The sequence below is a fragment of the Glandiceps talaboti genome, chromosome 14 (genome assembly GCF_964340395.1).
Source record: "Glandiceps talaboti chromosome 14, keGlaTala1.1, whole genome shotgun sequence".
In the NCBI taxonomy this organism is placed as follows: domain Eukaryota; kingdom Metazoa; phylum Hemichordata; class Enteropneusta; family Spengelidae; genus Glandiceps; species Glandiceps talaboti.
The window spans coordinates 10275134-10297785 of record NC_135562.1 but is presented as its reverse complement, the minus strand read 5'-3'; the positions used below and the strand labels follow the sequence as shown (position 1 = coordinate 10297785).

Genomic DNA, 22652 nt, shown 5'->3' with positions numbered 1-22652 from the left:
TCAAATGGGCTCAGAGGGCACACTGTGTGGATAGCCTACTGAAGTCAGTACATAGGAGAAATTTTTGTAGCAAAAGTGAACATTGATCGACAATATCCCATAATATTTCACAGACCTTTCTAAATAATAGACAACAAAATCAAAGTTTTAGTTTTGGAAAAAAAAAGTTTTATTGTCATATGCCTGGATGGTCTGAAGATATTGTAGAATATATTATGAAAGTACACATTTGTAGACAACATCCATAATATTTCAGAGACCTTACCAAATAGCAGACTACAAAATCTAGATTAGTACACCCCTGACTATGTTGACAAGATGTTGGCAAAAATTTTGGATTCGCTGCAAAGAAATATTTTGACTCTGTGAGTGGAAATTTCATTTCTAAGTATGAACCCAGAGTACATGAACATTCAGTCTTAGAAAATCAAAGTTTTAGTATTGGAAAAAAAGTTTTAATGTTGTATGCATGGATAGTGATTTCATGTGTATAGCCGTAAGAGAGACTGACAGGGGCATTCGTTTTGCGGTGTTAGAGGTGAAATTCTTGGATCAAAGAACTGCAAGAGCATTAGTGTAGTGACAGGAGCATTCCTATTGCAGCATTAGAGGTGAATGTCTTGGCTCATGTTGGTCACAAGATGAATAACTGCAAAAACTTTAGACTAATGCTATCTGTGGCATCTCATCTCAAGGTCTCTCTAGGTGGGATGAAGAGACGATTCAATACCACATTCAATAACACGGATAACACTCGGCTACAAAAGCATTTGCCAAGAATGTTGTTCATTAAGTAGAATGCTTTACTCAAAAAAGTGAACTTTGCAGATAAACATCCCATAATATGAAGAATTCTGAACTTAGAGCTGACAATTGTATCGTTGTGTGTTGTAACCTTTGCAATTCATTTGATCTGCCAAGCTGATGAACATTTTTGACCATGAATAATTGTTGACAGTATCCCATAATGTTTCTCCATAGACCCTCCACCGACCCCTGGGTGGAGGGTCTATGGTTTCTCTAAAGAACATTTCCTGTAGGGTCTGTGGTTAGAAGAGTTCTGATTTTGGCTCCATCCTTATGTGATGTATTAAAACAAAGCAAATTTGAAGGAAAGACTTGGGTTTATCAAATAACAGGAGTGGAAACATTCACTCAAGATGTGATATGGAAAGTTCTATTTCAATAGCGCTTTTGCTGGGCATTGCTAGCAACTCAGATAATGGGAGTGAGGGTGTCTGGTAAAGCTTGTATACACTGTTTTGTACATTTAGTTGGGAACCCTGTTCAAAAATGGGGAAACTTGTGGTTACCTACTTTAACTGCTATTAGCAAAACACTGAAAAGGAACCCTGGTAAAAACAGGGGAAACTTAAGACAGATATTACCTACTTACTGCCATTAACAAAACATTGAAAAGAAACCCTGGTAAAAAAAGGCCTGGGAAAACTTCTAGGCAGACTTCACCTATAACATGTGAAAAAACTCCAGTTTGTTTGCTTGTTTGTGGTAAGCAGGAATAAGACAAGTTTCATGCAAAGACAGACAATGTAGTTAGTGTCAGTAACTTATCAAAGTATAAACAACACAGGAACCAGGATCGGGTAACTCTCTTCACTGATGCTACATGGTTTAACTGTTACTGTTACATTATAACTTCCATATCTAAATAAACTGATAAAAACATTACATGAACCTACATCAAAGGCACCCCCTGTTGTTTTTGTATCAGTTGTATTTTACTTTCACCTAATTTTGTCCTTGCCTGAAATCTTTCCTTTTATTAACTCACGTCATTCAAGCAAATGCACCAGTATTTTCTCATGGGTTATACTTTATGCTGGCCTGGAAATCAACCGAGTATCCCATAATTGTTTGATTTCATTTCTATCCAAAATTGTGGTTATGATGTACTATATTATATAAGAAGTGAAGAATTCCATATATTCTTCCTTAACATTTCACAAACCTTTTTGACAGATTTAAGTATAACCAATCTCAAATTTTATGTGTTGTAACTATTACTATATTATTTCAAGTTGAAATCAAGGTGTTATAAATGGAAAAGTTGTGTTTTTAGTATATGTATTCTGGGATGCATAATCCACATGATAATGAGAGTCTATTTATAGCAAAATATCACAATGTATCTTTTCAGTATTGCACAAGCGTCCATCAACAACCATGTATTATGTCACCTAGAGCTGTTGTTTCTGTTGACGTTATACTTTTGAGGCTATGATTTCTTAGGAAAAGTTCTCTGAGATTTTTTTAAGGTCCAACCATTTTGATGTATTCAATTACTTCAGACATCAACAATTGTAATATTAGATGTTGTTATCTGTTTCATGTGATGTACAGTAGTGCCATATCATACATGAATGCAGTGAAGTGTATTGAAGTGTATCATGATAATCCACTCATTTTCCTCAGCATCAAACTACCTCAAAAAAATTGTTACAAATTTTTGTTTTTTTAGTAACTTTTAGGAAATCTCAGTTTCCTTTTGGACTGGAATCAGAGAATGAAACCTTATAATCTAGTTTATGTCAAAATTTTCATAAAATGAAAGTAATTCTGCCAGGTATTTACAAAAAGCTCTAAAGACATGTTACAGAGGCAACCATGTCTTCCTCCATTTGTAGTTTACGATTCGTATCTGGGACACATGGCTTGTATTTGAAATCAGTGTTCTTGAAGAAATGTTGAGGAAGAACATGTCATTTTAACAGTGTTTTTACTAAGGTTGGGGAACCCCGGTAACCCCGGTAACCCTGGTAACCCTGGTAACAGAAAGGAAGGGGGGGGGGGGAAATATGGTAAAGCTGGTATAATTTCGAATACATTGTGCCCTACTTTTGGTGGGGAACCTTGGTAACCCTGGTAGCAGAAAGGAGGGCGGATATGGTAAAGCTGGTATAATTTCCAGTACATTGTACCCTACTTTTGGTGGGGAACCCTGGTAAAATGATGGGAGACCTCAAGTAGATTTTGCCTACTTACTCGCCTGTGACAAAAACAGCGTTTAATATCTGTTATTTCACAGAAATCAACAGTTCAAAGATTCATCATGTAGTATAGTACACATAATATTGAAATGCTGGAAAGCAGCCTATCTTTTGACATGTAAAAGTTCATCTCTGTATTAGGATTGTAAGAATCATTCTTTTATTCTGGACCTACTTTTCTGTAACTCTGCCAGAGAACTTTTTCTCATTCTAATTATAAGTCTTATATGACTTTTAAGAAGCAACAAAAAGGCAACAACAATTTCCAAGATACAGAAGACATAGTTTTGGCAAGGTTAGGTTATTATATAAAGTCACATCTCATGAATCTACTGATTAACTTCATATGGCAGGCAAACAAAACATGGACAGTCACAGAATTTGAGACGTCAGGCCAAGGTAAAAAATTTACACAAGACTCAAATTAGATATAAGAATAGTCTGGAATCTATAGTATGGCCCAAGAATTCCTTTCACTTTTCTTGCCAAGTGTAATCCAGATTTTGGTACTTAGCTAGTCTGTTGTTATAGCCATGGAAGTACCACCCGCTGTACTTCCATGTTATAGCATAGCTCAGAATATCTCTTTGATTATCTAGTCTGGTGTTAGTCTGACATTGACATTGAGCTAGCCCTAGTGTTAATGTAGCATAGCTCAAAAATTCCTGTCTGGTTTTCTAATCGTTGACAGCCTGACATTGACAATGACTTAATAATTAGTGTAAAGTATACCCCAAGAATTCCTTTCAGTTTTCTAGCCAAGTGTCAGCCTGGTGTTGGCACTGCTGTTATACATGTAGTATAACTGAAGAATTCCTGTCTGATATTTAGCCCGATGTCAGCCCCCGGTGTCAGCCCCCGGTGTCAGCCTGGCGTTGCTAGCCTGGTGTTAGTTAATTGATGCAGTACAGTTCAAGAATTCCTTACAGATTCTATAGTGTATGAATGTCACCAGGATGTTAGCATTAGTCTAACATGGTGTCAACATATGGCCTGTGCACACATTTCTCTTCCCATTGCTAACACATGCTAGCACCTAGACCAGTATTACAACACCTTGTGTTAGTAGTGAGCTAGTCTGGATGCCAGCCTGGTATTTTAAGTCATCTCTAACCCCTTACTTGTTGGGTAAAGACATCTTTAGATTCAAACCCCAGATTCAAATCCAATGGATAGCCTCTAGACTAAGTCTAGTTCCTATATGGTATCGTTACGATTTACATCCCGACCAAGTACTGAGCTAGTCTGATGCTAGTCTTGTGAACAGATTCATCAATATATGGATGCATGCTTTCATTTGCATGTGTTTGTGCTAAGCATTACATGTGTACAAGAAGGTGATGGAATATGGGAGTTTATAGTATGGTTACCCAGACTCTTGCCACTGGGGGTCTGCCTATGAGAACTCCCCAAATGAGGGGAGATGAGATTCCTCCTTGCCTGCACAGGAAGTAGCTATTAGAAGTAGAATATTTCATGTCTAACATTGTAGGCTAAATGATTTAGGTACTTTCATGACAAGCTATCACTTCTCAAGTGAGTGATACATCTAAATTACAACAAATAGGCCTCATAAGCCCAGTTTTTATGACTTGGAAGAAATGTACTGTGTGACTCACGGCCTGGGTAGTTGATACTGGTTTCCCCAGACTTTCGTCTGGGTGGTCTCGTAGGAGAGCCCCCAGCAGTGGGAGTCTGGGTAACTGAGACTAGGGAGTTTAGAGACAAGACAAAACAAGAAAAAGGGACAGGTAGAGATATACGTACAGCTAATCAAACTAAATGTACTTCAGCATCTGTAACTTAGTAGTGTTTTCAGTGGTCAGTGTGATTATTGTGTTTGTCAAAGGTTTCAACAATGATATTAGCCTACATGGATTTCATTGAAGTGTTCTTTAATATTTTTATTACACTTATGTACACAAATAGAATTGTCAATTTTGTATACTGGTTGTAATAAAGCTATTCTTACCTTATCTTAAAATATATTTATGATATCAAATGAGGGTACATGTATATGTAGAACTAGTCTCAGTTTGGATGCCAACGTGGTCTCTAACTAAAGTGGAGGTGTAAATTGTAACGATACTGTATAGCAACTAGCCTAGCGTAGAACAGTGTCCACTCTTTGCAGAAGATCAAATCAGGTATGCTAGGGAGCCTAATCCTATTCCTATCCCTGACCCAAACTCCCTTGCTTGAGTACAAATATCTCTTGTGCAGTCCACGGTTTTACGTTTTTGTCTTTAAATCATAGCTTTCATGAATATCATTTATCCTGTGATTGTAGTACATCACATGGTGTACATTTATACTGCATGATGAGGCCAGACAGATCAGTCAGTCTAACAAAAGACTACAGGCAAGTTGACTGGAATTCAATTAATAATGTTGAAATTACAGAATAAATCATCTTTACAATAGCTATATGTATGTGTAATCCTAGCAGAATTGATAGACAGACTTCTAAAACAGACTTGAGATGAGAAGAAGACGAAAAAGGACCATCGTTTTGTTTCAAAAACAAACATAGTCTGACCTCAGAAAATTCTGAAATACACTTGAGATGAGAAGACAAATGGATAATCATTTTGTTTAAAAAAACCAGCTTAGTCTGTCCACTTACTTTTAAAATGTTACTTTTAAAATGTTATCTGTGTAGTAGGAAAATTCAAGAAAACATGTGCATAAGCAGGAACAACCATGTATGTATGTTATTAGAAGAAGGAATGCTTGCATGACATGGAATTTTTAAAAATCCAAGGAGGACAGAGAGAGACACCAGTGTGCCCTCTAACTTCAGTCTAAGCCAATTTGATGCAGCACCACTGATACTCACAATTTCTAGTGACGCACCAAAATTTGATGTTCCCCTATCTCATACTATGTGGTGAAATCCAAATTTTTATCATTTTGACTCACAACAACAATATTTGGCTATCATTAGAGGGCACACTGACATACACATAGAGACAGAAACATAAAATACATAGTGAGAAACAGAAAGAAACATAGAACGGATTATACCAGGGGTATATATATATAATTTGAACTCTGCCAGAGTTTGATCACCTAGTAGAAATAGCAGAAGCCTGATATGCAGAAATCAGTAGCTTTTACTTAAGACAGTCATCAAATGTCAATATATACATTCATCAGAAATGCTAGGTAAATAAATCAGTTGCCAGCTCTTACTGTGAATTCCAGCAGTGCTAATATGTTGTTGTAGTAAGAGGAGAATTTCTATGCAGTCTAGTTTACAAGGGGAAGTGTCTGTACAAAGAGTCAATATGAAGAGATGGTATCAGTGTACACAGAATGTGAAACTGGTCAATTTACAGAGTAACACTTATGTATGTTAAATATAAGTTCTTTGTGTGTGTGCATGTGTGTGTGTGTGTGTGTGTGTGTGTGTGTGTGTGTGTGTGTGTGTGTGTGTGTGTGTGTGTGTGTTTGTGTGTGTGTGTGTGTGTGTGTGTGTGTGTGTGTGTGCGCGCGTGCATGTGTACGTGTGTGTGTGTGTGTGTGTGTGTGTGTGTGTGTGTGTGCGTGCATGTGTACGTGTGTGTGTTTTACATTTCAGGGGTAAACAAATCATTTTGTGAACTGGTGGTCCTCGGACCAGTGCCTTAAAAAATCCAGTGGTCCTGCTGAAAGAATTAGTGGTTCCAGGTCCTGCTAATGTGAAACATTAAATCTTACCTATGAATCTGTACATTCAGACGACTTTTTAACATAGTTATTAACAGTAAGGTACTGGTCCGATGGACCAGACAAGGTACAATTTGTGTGGTCCACCCAAAAGAAATTGCAAGTCCCAGACCCAAGACCAGTGGATTTGTTCACCCTGCATTTGTATATAATTGTAAAGAATTTTGAAATAGTAAACCCAGTAATGTTTTTGCAACCATAATTTAAAGGCCAGGATTTCAATCCCAGGTTCTGGAATTAGTATTATCTTATCAGTGGAGACAGAAAGATTACATAGGATTCTTTTGTTCTGAACCAACTTTTTTCTATAGCTGTGTCAGACACCTGTTTTCTTACAACTAATCTGTTAAAAAAATAGATGAAAATTTTGTCGTTTTTTTCTTCCTTTTGAGAATTAACTTTAGCTGAAAATGAAGTATTCAATATTTAAACATAAAATGCAAACAGGATTTTACAAAACACACAGAAATTTCACAAATTGAAAGTAACATAAAATTCTTATTGCAAAATAACTTCTAAACCAGAAGTGATGTGAAACTAAGTCTTAGGCCATAGCACCAATTTTGGCTTCACACACAAATCATACATGTATTGCCAACAGGCTGTTTGTTTACTTTGCTTGGTCACGCTGCCACCACAAGTTAATACTGTACATCAACATTTTATTGGGGGAAGAAAAGTAAAATTCTTACTGCAAAATAACTTTAAAACCCAGAAGTGATGAGAAATTACCGTAAGTGTTTCACCATAACAGTTAATTCAAGAAGTTGTGGTACTTCCATTTTATTTGGGAAGAACACACCATTTAATAATGTTACAAGGAAGAGGATATCAACAAAGAAAAATGGGCAATGGTAGAAGGAAGTGGACAACTTAAAACTCCCACCCCTTCCAATTTGCTGTATAATTTATCACTTCATAGTACTTATGATGCCCTTTCATGACCAGTCACTAACAGACACACTTTTTCACTTTTTATCAAGATAGTTACAACATTTCCACTAATGAATGAATTTTGACCTTATTTCGACAGAAGGATGATTACTTCAATTTTATACCAAAATAAAGTCAAGATAGACAAAAAATTTATGGCTGTACAATAATTTTGGTCAAATAATTTGGTTGTAAATTTCTCATAAAGTATGGTAATAAAACCATATGTTTTTATAGGTCGGCAGGCTGCATGCTTTATTCAATTAAAATTCATACCATATAGTAGTATTTATTACTATATTCACGTGACAAAATGATATTTTCTAAATTTTATTTGCATAGACGTAATTGTTAAAACCGAGTGTGTACCCGACTACAGATATTTTTTATGGAGAATTTCTCCTTTTATCAAAAATTCACAAGAACAGAAAAGGATGAAAAGGGCAAAGTTCATTTTTCCCCTACAGTATATGACTTGTATGTTCGATGACGGGTAGCTAGAAATCAAAGACTGCCCTCACGTGTCCAGTTATAGTGATCTTATCTGGATCAGATGTATGTATGTTGTGGCAATAAAATTCTAAAATCAAAATTCGACTGGAGAAAGACTTTGCTAATGTTCAACTAAATGGAATGTTGAGTATTTGCCCAACTTTTCATATCCCAAATATGGCAATTTAATCTCTAAATTTGGTCATTTAAATACCTTATTTGGCAATGTTAGCTGTATATTTTGTAATTACATTCCTCGTATTTGGTGATTTCAGTGACACTGTGAGTGGTCTTCATTCCTTAGCTATTTATTTCTTAAGGGTCATTTTTACTCCACATTTAGTAATTCCCACAGGACATTTGGAAAATTTGGTTCTTCATTTTGTAAGATGCAAGTCACATTTGGTAATTAAATTATTCAAATGTTGATTTGGCTCAGTGAAAAATGTTTTGAGATCAAAATATTATTGGGTAAGCCATAAACACATCCAAAATATTTTTGTCTGTAGATCTTGAACAAGTGTACCATTTTCTGGTAAATTCAAATTAAGTGATCATTATAATTTAAAGGAAAACATCTGAGTTATTTGTAATATGAGTGCTTTTCCTTGCATTCGGGTCAGATGTTAGTATGTAAGACATGATATGTCATGCCATACCTATCAGCTAGCACTGAAGGGGTTGACTGATGATGCATGAGGGCGCCCTGTCATGGCATACCTTACACTGTTACAGACCGGTCAAATCTAAATTTTACAAAATTCATCCTCATGATCGTTTCAAAACCAGGGGTGGCCAAAAGTTGTATAAAAGTGTTGATGTACTGTAGCTGACATATTGATAAAAATCTGTGGGCATTACTTGTACATGTATGCCATACAGACTGTGGTGTTATAAAAATTCCTGTATAGTACATGTAGGTCCCCCCAAAAAGAACAGTAACTGTCATAAATAGTAGACTGAGTGCTAGTGACAGGTTTGTTGAGAATTGAAAAAAAAAAAAAATCGCACCATTTTAGAGAAACTGTCCTGACCAGAAACAATTGTGGAAAGAACATTAACTAATTGTTACTAACTCAGAAATACCTGTTTATAATATACTGTGCAAGTTTTAACTAAAAAATACAACATGAAACCCTTCCCTACTCGGTCTTAGAAAGCATGTTATCCGGAAACGTATACTTACTTTGTATGGCTAGTGTTGTACACTAACAGTGTCACAGCTGATGTTTATAAAGTGGGTGAAATGATAATGTAAACAGCTTGATCAAATATTCACAATTCAGCTACAAACTTTGTGGATGTATGAGGTATTTAGTTTCTGTTCTTCTTGAACTGTTGTCATGGCAATATTTTGGGTGATTTTACAAGATTTTTTAGTCATGGCAGTACTGCAAAGTCCCTTAAAGTGACAGTTATTGGAGATCAGAAAGTGCCAACACTTCATGGTAATGGTTGATGTTTGATATTTGCAAAAGGGCTTTGACTTTCCACATGCAGGATCTCCAAGCGGTCATTAACCCTCCCTTCACTCACCAAAAAACAATTATGGTAGACAGAATAATTTAAATACCATAAGATATTGTATTAACCAGTAAACCATTTGTTTAGAATTTAAAAGAAAAAAAAATCATCTTTGAAATAGTCTGTTATTTGAAGTCATTCATTTCAGTTAGTCAAAGTCATGGTGTAACAATGAATTTAAATCAATCAATCCATAGTCAAGTTTTGTGTTTACAGAAATTAAAACTAGTAGATTTGATTTGTTAAACCGAAAATATTTAAATTGGTTTTAGTTTTGATTTGTTTTAATTTTAACTAAACTGAATCAGTTTTACAACCTGTTTCCATTTACTGTGTACCAACTGTTTGATTCAACCAATCAGAAATCAATAAGAAACTGCAGTTTCTGTTCTATAAGATAGTAGGGTTGAATTATGAATACAGTTTCTTGCTACATTTTGTCTAAATGAAATGAAATAATGTGCCGCCATACAGACATCAAATGCCGACATCAAAACATGGTGCCCGTGAGTCTGCATCTTGTTGCAGTGTTTATAAATAGTTTACTTCATAATGGACAAAATGTAGTGAGAAATTTTTATCCTGCTTTCTTAAGTGTAGAATATGCAGTTTCTTGCTTTGTATTTGGTTTCTTTGTATCAATAAAAGCTTGTGTTTACTACAACTGCTGACATTAGACTTTGGACAACAGAACCTCAAACAGGGAAAGTAAAGTATAAACAAATGAATTGGATTAATAACACTTGACACAGCATGTTGGAACAGCAGAGACTTGTATTACACACTATGGTTTGATAAGAACAATTTTATAGCATCTTTATATGTACATGACATGCCAGGGGAACTGGAAACTTGTTTGTGAACATAAACTACTAAGCAGAGTAGCCATAAAAACTGTCCTTATCAAAGGATGGAATGTAATACAAGTCTCTGTACTTCCAACATGCTGTGCCGTATGTTATTAATCTAATTCAATTGTTTACTTTCCATGTTTGCACGAGGTTCCATTCATCCATGGTCTGATGTCGGAACTTGTAACTTAAAACGGACTGTAAATCTATGGTTTTGAGCCCATTCATACTGGTATGAGCACAGGCCTATGTAAACCCTGCATGTATAGAGAGTCAAAATATCTAATTAAAAGTATAGTCAGTTATTTCTGCAAACATTGTTCAGAGGTTTGAGTTTTCCAGCGGCAAATGACTTCATGAAAAGTTGTGTTTTGATTGTCAACATTAATAATCAAATTTATAGATAAATGAATTCACTGAATCACTTCAACATTGATAGCAGAATAATGGGGTAGTTTTAGACTTGTGGCAGTAGAAGTATTGACGATCATGTGACGTCTTGTTGTAACCTGTATATAAGCCGTAATACTTTTTCTTCTACAATAGTCATTCATACATTTGTAAAAAGTTTGTGTTTTCGTGTATATGTTGTAAATATTGTATCAAACTTGCCATAACTTGTTATATTTACTTCCTGAAGTCGATTTGCTTTGTTTCCATTCGTGGATGTTGGTTGTAGGAAGTCAGAACGCCGGTCACTGCTGTTCAGAGTAAAAATATAGATTGTGATGGGGTCTTCACAATGTACTTAAATTTTTAAATAATAATTGATTTAATTGTGTGGCAAGAGGTTTGCTTTGTACCAGTACTTATAATAGAGTGAAAAATGTGTAATTTCAGTTGGAGTTACCACTAGATTCTTGGGGATCATGTTTCAACTCTTGTAACTTCTATCAAATTTGTTTACTTTCAAGTTGATTCTTGTCTATCACATTTCCACTTTTGTAATAACGTACATAAGTCTTTGTGTGATTCAGTCCAAGCGGTAGTCTGTAAGGTACAGGGCGCCCTCACACATCAGTCAGAAGAGAGGCAGAACGACATGACGTATCTTACAATCTATTCAATTGGTCGATAGATTTTTCAATTCTCGTAGTAACTTATATTAAATTTGTTTGATTTCAGGTGGATTGGCAAGTGGATTCTCGGCCATCACGTGTTTCAACTCGTGGACAGGCTGGCCATAGAAAGCTGAACGACAGATCTCTCAACAAAGGTAAACTCATGCATATACAGATCTCTAAATAATCAAAAGATCAAACAAATCTACAGATGATAAATTGATAAAAAACAACAAAAATACTATCTTAACTGTCAAATATTTAACAATTGTATCCCCATGGTAACAAAAGGTGCTTGAAATATTCTGCACAGCTCTGGTCTGTGTATGATTTTGACACTGGAATTGACTTAGGTAGTGAGTCGCACGTTATAAATTTTGATAAGTATAGCGCCCTCAGAGTTAGGTTATCATGACATTTGAATTTGCACATGAGTGAAAAGTCATTCTGATTGGCTGTATGGTTGTACTTATGTTATATTTGTCTTGATTGGTTGTAAAACTTGTACTTATATAAAGAGTCATCCTAATTGGCTGTAGAGCTTGACTCAGAATGTTCAATATTTTGTTTACATTTGTGTTGTGTGTGAAATGAGGATTTTACAAGTACATGTACAGTAATACGCAGTGTTCTCCCTGAACAAGGTAACAGGGGCGCCGCGCCCTCTTGTAAATTCTTGGCGCCCCCAAGTTTTGTAAGTTTTGACGAAAAAAAAATGAATTGAATATTTTTTCAACAAACGGGGCAAAACGATTTACTTCTCTCGCGGTTTCGCTACGATCTCATGGTCGCCATTTTGGAAAGTCAAATATCTCGGTAAAGAGGCTACTGTCACTGATGTCAAACTTCGTGCGAATCACATTCACGCATACTTTCATCAAACTTGTCATTCATTCTATAGCTTTCAAACAGTCAACATGTCTTTCCTCCGTCATTTAGCTCAATGAAGATCAGGAGGTACACGGAATATTTTACACGTCGGCCCTTTTCAGGGCGAACTTGAACTCAGATCGTGGGATTGTTTGCATGTAAACACACACTTTCTCGAGTTTACGGTACAAAAACAAAATGAAATGCGGAACTTTGAAAGGCTTGTGTTGTTCACCGACACTACTTAGATGATACTAAATAATATGTCACTAAAATGAACAAAATGGTACATTCTAGTTCCTTAACTATTTATTGAATAGTAATCGAAACGAAAATGGGCTAATATTTTCGTACCCATCGAACCACGATCGAACTTACGGAGATATCGGGTGAGATGCGATGGCCTCAACACAGATAAACACGTGTTGTCAATGTGGGCGATTCCATTGTTCATGGATAGGTGGGCCGTGACAAAAGTCTCGGAACGGTCTGTTTTTACGTGTACACTAAATGTACTACAAAATCTATGGTTTTCAGAGTCGCTGTGTCTATGAATTGCTTCTCTTAATATAAAAACACGCAAGTAAGATTTTCCATGGCTACGTCAGTATTGAAGTTGAACGCTAAGTTCCCCTCTGTCCCTTCCCTTTAGTTTAATAGTTCGGACGTTGCATGTGTCGTCATAGTACAATCTTTGACCTTTCAAAATCTTAGTGAGTCGTCGGAGCAGAAAGTTTTGTCGGATACCTGTCCCACTTGAAAACTATGTATTGCGATTCGTTTTATTTCATTTTCTTTTGATTGACTTCATTACCACCCATAGTGACACGAAGCGGTTTCGCCTTCTTTCAAAAAAGACCTGTGCTAACTGAAACTGCCATGCCGTATTGTCACCGACTATTTTTGTTTTCGTAAAAAAAACTGAACATGCTGAAGAGAACTATATCATGGCTAGGCATGTCTTACAGTGTGAGTTTTTTTTGACGTGGGAGCGTGACGTATTGAGTGTCCATTTGAACATGTGCAGCTGTGTTTGGCATGTACTATTAATTTTCCAGTTAGACACAACAATGGCAACAAAAATTGCAACATTAGTGTTGCGTCTTTTTTACATTGACTGTAACAGGGCCAGGGTACAAGTTCGTTAGTGGTCTATAATAGTATTATGTATCAAAATAAAAACAATCGACTCTCACTCAGTATAGTACGATCGTCAGTCGAGGGGTATGGCAAATGTAACAAAATTCGTTGCGTATAGGATACGGATCGTTCGATCAAATATGCATAAAAAATTAATTTCCATTGCGTACGGTATAATACGCATGGTTTTGCGTCACCGCAAATACTGGTCCGTCATTCTGAGCAGTTCTCAAGTCCGGGAATTAAATGATAAATTTAATGAGAAGTCAACTAGAAAAGAGTACATTTAGACGAATTGAATCACTATGGGAATATCAATAGATGGACCAAATCTGACACTGTTTACTTTGAACAAGCAGTCACCAATGGGGAAATTACAAAGACAGGAGAATTCTCACAGAAGTGAGACAAGTTACTCAGCTGTTATGCATAAAGGCAAAGTTATCTTCACCCTTATGTGTTTGACTTTTGTTTGTTTTGGTAGTGGTATGGTGATGATGCAATGAAGCTCTTGAAAATGGATTTCGTTTTGTAGTAAACACTACAACTGTCCTGAAACATCTTGAAATTTGCTGCAATTTTTTACAGAAAGTTGAAGATTTTGTTTTGTTACACTCTTTCAGCATTTGTGTTAAAATGAGCTATTTGAGTAACTATTTAGGACAAACTATTAAAAAACTATTTTTTTGACACAGGTAAATTTGGCTAAATTCTGTCACTATTTAAACATTAAGATATCAAAACTCACTTTGACACTTCAGTTGTGTTGAAATTCACATGATTAAAGTGGGTTAAAATGGCTAAATAAAGTGCCACCAAAAGCCACCATTTCAAGATGCAAATTGCAAAAGTTCCTAGGCACGAGGGGGGACACCCCCCTCCTGACCACCCCCCAGCGTGTGCAAAGCACACGCAGTGCTTCACTCCGCTCAGCAACAATTCCCCCCTCTTGTGACAAAATCCTGGGGAGAACACTGAATACGTATTCATCGCTTTCTTCAGGTTAGTGAGGATTTTGTTAATTTGGTTGAGTTGTATCAAAAGTTGAGTTGTTCAGAGAGTCTGTGGTTAAATGTAAAGGAATCTTTGTACCATGTACTAGATTGTTCATTGTCTTTGATTTGATTGAACTTTATAAAATGTACTAAATTATGGTGTACAGGTGTATGGTGTAGTGTAGTGTAGTGTAGTGTAGTATTGTGTAGTGTAGTGTAGTGTAGTGTAGTGTAGTGTAGTGTAGTGTAGTGTAGTGTAGTGTAGTGTAGTGTAGTGTAGTGTAGTGTAGTGTAGTGTAGTGTAGTGTAGTGTAGTGTAGTGTAGTTTAGTGTAGTGTAGTGTAGTGTAGCGTAGTATGGTGTAGTGTAGTGTAGTGTAGTGTAGTGTAGAGTAGAGTAGTGTAGTGTAGTGTAGTGTAGTGTAGTGTAGTGTAGTGTAGTGTAGTGTAGTGTAGTGTAGTGTAGTGTAGTGTAGTATTGTGTAGTGTAGTGTAGTGTAGTGTAGTGTAGTGTAGTGTAGTGTAGTGTAGTGTAGTGTAGTTTAGTGTAGTGTAGTGTAGTGTAGTGTAGTGTAGTGTAGTGTAGTGTAGTGTAGTATTGTGTAGTGTAGTGTAGTGTAGTATTGTGTAGTGTAGTGTAGTGTAGTGTAGTGTAGTGTAGTGTAGTGTAGTGTAGTGTAGTGTAGTGTAGTATTGTGTAGTGTAGTGTAGTGTAGTGTAGTGTAGTGTAGTGTAGTGTAGTGTAGTGTAGTTTAGTGTAGTGTAGTGTAGTGTAGTGTAGTGTAGTGTAGTGTAGTGTAGTGTAGTGTAGTGTAGTGTAGTGTAGTGTAGTGTAGTGTAGTGTAGTGTAGTGTAGTGTAGTGTAGTTTAGTGTAGTGTAGTGTAGTGTAGCGTAGTATGGTGTAGTGTAGTGTAGTGTAGTGTAGTGTAGAGTAGAGTAGAGTAGTGTAGTGTAGTGTAGTGTAGTGTAGTGTAGTGTAGTGTAGTGTAGAGTAGTGTAGTGTAGTGTAGTGTAGTGTAGTGTAGTGTAGTATGGTGTTGTGTAGTATAGCAGTGTAGTGTAGTGCAGCACAGCTTAGTCTAATCTAGTGTAGTCTAGCGTGGCATAGCGTACTGTGTGTAGTGTAGTGTAGTGTAGTGTAGCGTACTGTGTGTAGTGTAGTGTAGTGTAGTGTAGTGTAGTGTAGTGTAGTGTAGTGTACTGCAGAACAGTACAGTAGAGTACAGTCCAGTAATATATATTTTATTTGACATGAAATAATGCATAAATACATATCTGAAGTTTAACATACAGAAATAAAAAATTACATTTACAGTTTACCCCCCCCCCCCCCTTCCCACCCCGTCCATCTGTATCTAAAGATATCATTTGAATTTATATTTAAAAAAAACACACTGAAATTTCCTCCACTTCATGACAAAATAACAATGAGAAAGCCTACAATATAACAATGAAATGAGGGATTTCAAATTTACCAGAGTTCCTCCTCTCTGTGAAAGGAAATGTAAAATCCTTGACATCAACTTCCATTTGTTATTTATAAATGTACGTTTCAATTTTTCTATGGCTAGATGTACCGCTATAGATATGTAAATGACTCAACTATCCAGGGAGTTTGTATCAATACCAGTAGTTGATTAAATGTATTGTTATCAAAGAAAATATCTCTCGAGATTTTGACAAGTATCTGTTGATTTCACGGTGACATTTTGAGATTAAAATGTGAACTGGAATGTAAAGATACAATCTATTCTAGAAATTGTCCACCTGTCACTTTCAGTTTTAAATCTCACAAAGATAAACTTAAAAGGAAAGGTGGTGTACTCATAGTTGTAATGTTTACAGTGTCATGGTGTGAAATATTTGTATGAGACCACCATGTGAACTTTCAACTTTGACCTTTGGATTATGTGATGCATAAGCTGGTATTTGTATTCATGTACATGCAACATTTTGTAAAGTGGCAAAGGAACAGGTACTTTGTGAATGTTGAACATATTATTAGGGGTAGAAAGTCGAAATTGTTCTTTTGTTGTCGGAAGTTAAGAATTTCAGTGATCTTTAGATAAGTTGTTTGAAAATAGCAACAATATTATGACTGCGATTTTCATTAATATATGCCTAATTTTGCAATTCTGGGAGATTTCCCCATTTTGCTGTTGATATGTGTCAGGGCTAAATATAGGCTTTTAGTTTAACATAAAGGTGAATTTTGTCAAAAAGTGGCAGAAAAGTAGAATTTTTGTTTGAAGAATTTTGGCGGCAAAAGTGAAGTACGACAGTGGACAAACCAGTGAGTGCACTTGACTTGTTGTACATGTGTGTTTGTCAGTCATAGTATTGATCTGAACTTACTGCATTGATCTTTACTACAAATAGATAAAAACCAATCAACCTGTCCTCTCTGTAAAGTCAACATGTTTGTAGCCTGCAGGAAGGCTGTGTAGCACACTACATGTATTACCATTGTGATTGGTATGCATGAAAGAGTTTGGGTTGTATTTTACAAATCTTGGGTTTTAAAAATCTACAAATTTGTTCTGAGTTCTCCACTCTAGTAGGCACAGCATTGAAAATCTTTTGTGGGTTTTATTGACGAAGGGAAAGTTTGAGATAAAAGATTATTTGGAGTAAAGTAAACAGTAGACACACCTAAAAGAGAACTGTTGTGAAAACAAAACACGTAAAAATGTTATGGAGATTACGTGAAATGGAGCTAACATGAAATATAACATAACTGAAAGATATGAAACTTACATGCAGGAGACAAAAATGATATTAAAAAAATCAATTTCAAGAAAATTGAGTAATAATGGAACCTAATCTAGAGCTGATGTGAAATGGACAAAAAAAAACTAACAATGAAACGAATATGAAATATGGCATAACTAAAAGAGAAATAAATATTACAGACTTGAAACTTACATGAAATAGACAAAAAAAGGAAAAAGTTTCCAAAGTTGACTAATAATATGTCTAGAGTCAAGTCATGCAGGGGATTTTGGTTATTGCTCTTCCCTGCTGGCTTGGAGTTGGGTTTGGCTAAATCCAAAATCTGAACACGTCTGTAGGCGATAAGCTAATATTAGAACATTCTGTGTTTTCTGTTTGAAGAAAAACATCCTATTAAAAGTGGTATTTTAGAAATGAAAACCTGACATGACTACTACAATATAAACATGAAACTTACATAAAAAAAAAATGTCTGAAATTGTCATTTCATTTCATTCAGTGTACAGCTGGCTTGTCAAAAACTGCTATGTTAAAAAAAATGAAAATGTCGACAATAGAACAAAAAAAATATAACTATTTGTATTAAATGTGATATTTTTAGAATTGAAATTTAATTATTTTGTAAGTACACTGTGAAATTTACATGAAATAAGACTACGAATTTTATAAAATTCAGGTAATTTTAATTTCAAAGCATGTATGTGACAAAAGAAATTATGGCAGCAAACAGGGCATTGTGAACTACTTATGCATGTCAATGGTGATGAGTTCTCTATTACTTAAACACTAGATTAAAAACACTGATACACCGATCATTGCATACGTTACGGTGATGTCATTATCTTTTACATTTATTTCAGCATTTTAAACAAATGATGAATCTTTTAAATAATCTTTTGGTCAAGAGTTGTGTGTTGATAAATTCAAAAATCCTGTTATTTTTGTAAAGTTTGAACATACGATATAGGCATTGTATCGTGACCTTTCACCTTTTACCATATTTCCCCAGTCTTTTTCATTTGTGTTATAAAACTCTTGAAAAAGTGATTTTTTTTCTGACGTATAATAATTGATCTACAAAGGAAATTCACTAATTCGTGATATTATAGTTTATGTCGTTTTTTTTTACAGTAAAGTTATACATAGTGTACCTAACACGCGTACATATGTTACCTTTTAATAGCACGTCAGAATGTAGTAAGGAGTATAGACTATTGTTTGAGTTTCAGTGAAATGAACTTTTTTTTTTCTCAAAATTTTGTTAAAATAATTTGTACAACCAACATGGGAGAGTAATTTTGAACAAGTTCTCGTCAAATCTAAAAAGGAGTTGGGAATTTGACTGACATTGCACAATATGCAGAACGTATTTCAGTCAATGTGATATGTGTATGAATAGAAACTTAGGGGTGCTAACTGATTGTTGATAATGTCAAGTAAGTTAGGGGATGTAATTACACAGATGGTGTTGCATACATAATGAGGACCCTCAACTCTAGTGACAAGTGTGTAGTGAAGATACACTGCCTGACAAAGAAGCATCCAAGTTAAAGCAATCACATTGTCTCTCTGTGTCATCAAAGCCTACAATCGTCTCATCACGTATTTTACGCCCAAAATTCAGTAAGTCCTACATTATATTTCTGTGTCTATTTATCGTTTATTTTTGTAGAATATTGGAAAATTTTGAATTGACTTAAACTGACAATTCACTATTACAAAGACAAGTACGTGTAAACTTTATTACAGGAGTAGATATTTAGATAACATGTACTTGTAAAATGAACCAGAAAAACTTTTACGAAAATTTCAGTTTTCGTATCTTATGTTATTAATTTTGTGGTATTAGTTTTTTATGGGTTAATTTATTGTTAATTTAAACGTAGTAATAAATAATAATTAGTTGACAAATGTCACAAATTTGAATTTGAAAGCTATGACATCATAGTATTGTTAGTATGTAACCTTTGACCTTTACATATTGTCAGTCATCATCAGTTCTCGGATAATGTAATCGACAGAGTGGTGGATATTGTACATTCAAATTTGAACTCGATTTGGTGATATATTGGCACAGTGCCAGGATGTATGTCGGTCTTGAAGGAGGTTTTTTTATATGTGGAAGTTTTTATAAATTGTGTCATAGATGTTATGATAAGTAGCCTCGTCTGATGGAACATCCATTTTGAAACTAATTTTCTAATTTTGTAGGGGATTAAAGTAAACATTAAAATAAATGTAATGATAATTAGAGCATAAATTCATGACAATGATATTTCACACCATCCAATTTAGGCTGACATTTCAGACACCTTGTATTTTGTAAAACAGAACGGGGTGGAATATCTGATAAAAATTGACAGGCTTTGTAGATACATTTATTGTTTTTTGCTTGGTTCTAGACTTATTTTAACACAGACAAGGAAATCTGGTCAAAATTACAAACTTTTTTTTTGTATATTTAGCATTTTCCATACATTTTAAAACCTGATAAAAAAAGATGAAGAAATATGTTTTTAAAAAATTGGGTTATTTGCATAATTTTTTCAGTAATTTTTTAAAAACCAAAATTTGGTAAGTTTGTGTAATTTGTTCTGTATTTGTGAGGATGAGAAATGAGTGGATGTTAATGCAAAATTAGCATTTTCCCAAGACATTTAACAATTTATATATAACTCTAGCTATATATATTTTTATACACAAATATATTTGTATGTAGATGATACCTATTGTCCAGAACAATCACACTAACCAGCAAAAAAAATTTAAAATCAGCCTTGGTATTCTGTCTAGGCTTACACACAGTCTGCCCACATGTATTACCATGACAACAACATTTTAAAAAGAGTCAATCTGGTTGCTTATCTATGATAACAAAGTCAGGAAATTTTAAACAGATTTATGCCACATTTCAACTTACTAGGAACTGACCCAGTTGGTATTAAATGTTAGGATTCGTGATTCATTTAGAAAAAAATGAATATTACTATTAGATATGGAAAATGATTAATACAGAATTGTTGGTATTGTTATTAAAATAAGGTTATTAAGAATATAAAGGTGATAGTTCTATACCTCAACATTTGATTGATTTGAGATTTGGATTCTGGTTATCTTTTATTAATTTTATTTTTTTTACCTATAAAGTATTTATTTACTTCATTTAATACATCAATTATTTATTTGTTCAATAAATTATTTTTTTTTTTTAATTTTTTTTTTTAATAATTATACATTTGTTCAATAAATTATTATTTATGTAATTAATTAATTAATTCATTCATTCATTTAATACATTGTTTATTTGTTCAATAAATTATTTATTTTATTATTTATTTATTTGTTTAATACGTTTATTTATTCATTAAATTATTTATTTATTTATTTAATGTATTATTTATTTCTTCCTTTGTTTGATACTTTGTATATTTATCTAGCTATATATTTATTTATTCGTTTGATAAATTATTTATTCATGTAATAAATTGGTTATTTTTTGTTTAATAAATTGTTAATACTGCATCATATGTCAGTTGTATGTAGTAAGACATCACAGGGAAGTAGTTTATTTTAAAAGTAAGCAGTAAAATGTGAAAAGTAGGTAGGGTAATATCGAGGCATGTAGTAAGACATCACAAGTAGGTAGGGTAATATGGAGACATGAGACTAGTAAATCTCCCCTAAGACAGAAATACACTGGTTGAAATAGAGAATTTTTAAACAAATTCCTGAAAAGTAGCTCACTAAGCATACAGAGTAGCCAGTTGTTTTTGCAGTCTACGACCCTTTTCTACATCCCTGAATCACAGATAATTTGATTTGTATTACTGACATGGTACATGTAATCTGAATTTGATGAACATTTTTATTTTTATTTTATCTGACATTAGGATAACTACTTATTAAACACAGCTGTAGAAATTACAAGACATTTTTTTTGTGACACATTGGATTTTGTGATTGAATTATTGTAATTTTTTATTTGACATTAGTGCTATGAAGTAAAATGAAATAAAAATGCAATAAAATATAGAAGAAATGGTGAAGTATTTGATATTTTTTGAGAAGAATTTGATGATTTTGATCATTGTTTTGATTATGTACTAATTCCGTATAAAATCAACTTTGTAGTCTTGCGAAAATATGAGTGTAACGCTAAAGAGATGTTTGGATTATATTGACCAAAATTACATTTGGATAAAAACTACTGAAAAGTAAAAGAAATCTTGGTCTCAACGAACTATATACTCTGTAGTGTAAGTTGTGAGAATGTGAATGTAGAGGTAAAGAGACGTTCACATTAATTAGACCTAAATTAGATTCGAAAAAAATTTTAAATTAAAAATATAGCTAATTGTCCCAACAAAATAAATCAACTCTCTAAGTTTCTAATAATTGCTAATAACTCAGTAATACGGTGAAAATGTCTATGGTAGAACTCAAGATCCGTTCTGTGATGAATTCAGCTCAAATTATATTTTGTGGGGAAAAAAATTTCAAAATTTTTTGAAATTTTTAAAAAAAAAATTGACGGGCCCAAAATCTCAACTCTTGGGTTCTGACTAGCTTCTATTATTAGAGATAATCACCTGGTTAGTAGAATCTTGTTATCTTTTGGACATCCAAGAAATTTAAGATATTGAGAACAAAATATAGTAGTACATCATCACTTCCAGTAATGAAATGGAAATACTGCTGACAGGATGTTTTTCATTTGTACCATACTAGTATTAGTATGAGATGTTAGTTTTCTTTTTGTCTTCTTTTTAAGTTTGAAATTTTCAGTGCCTATTATTAGCAGAGTAGATTGAAATTTGAAAACATGTTGCAGTAACTAATTAAAAGCAATTATATTCATGTTGCTTAGATACATGTATCCTAGCAACTGATTTAGTAGGTAAGAGAAGTGAAAGTGTAAGATAGATGGCTCCATCGCCTACTCAGATTAGATGCTGAGCTGTATAGATGATGTAACCATGGTAATGCTGCCCGAGGATGATGTCGGTGTGCCTTTACAATAGGTGATTGAGAATGGATTATATCGGATTACAATCTGTTTATTAACTCTGACACCCAGACATGGAATCACAAACTCAGCACAAATAATATAATATGCACGGTTGTATCAAAAACCAAATACAACCTGTGAAAAGCTGTTTGTGTTGACATGAATGAATTGAGCCTATGAAAGACTTCAAGCAAAAGACTAAAAAACAATAATATAACTGATGCAAAGACAACAGGGGGTGCCTTTGATGTAGGATCACAGAATGCTTTTATGGTTCATTTATATCTAGTTATAATGTAACAGTAACAGTTCTACAGATTAAATGT

At 34.3% G+C, this 22652-nt stretch overlaps 1 protein-coding gene across 6 annotated transcripts in view; it reads left to right on the top strand.

The window, feature by feature from the left end:
* The window catches only part of LOC144445175 (uncharacterized), an 84475-nt gene that overhangs the window by 4847 nt on the left and 56976 nt on the right, over positions 1-22652 (top strand). For all 6 annotated transcript variants that reach the window (XM_078134713.1, XM_078134714.1, XM_078134715.1 and 3 more), the window contains exon 3: positions 11645-11735. In XM_078134713.1, coding sequence (XP_077990839.1) covers positions 11645-11735 — 91 coding nt within the window. The remainder of the gene's footprint in view (positions 1-11644; positions 11736-22652) is intronic.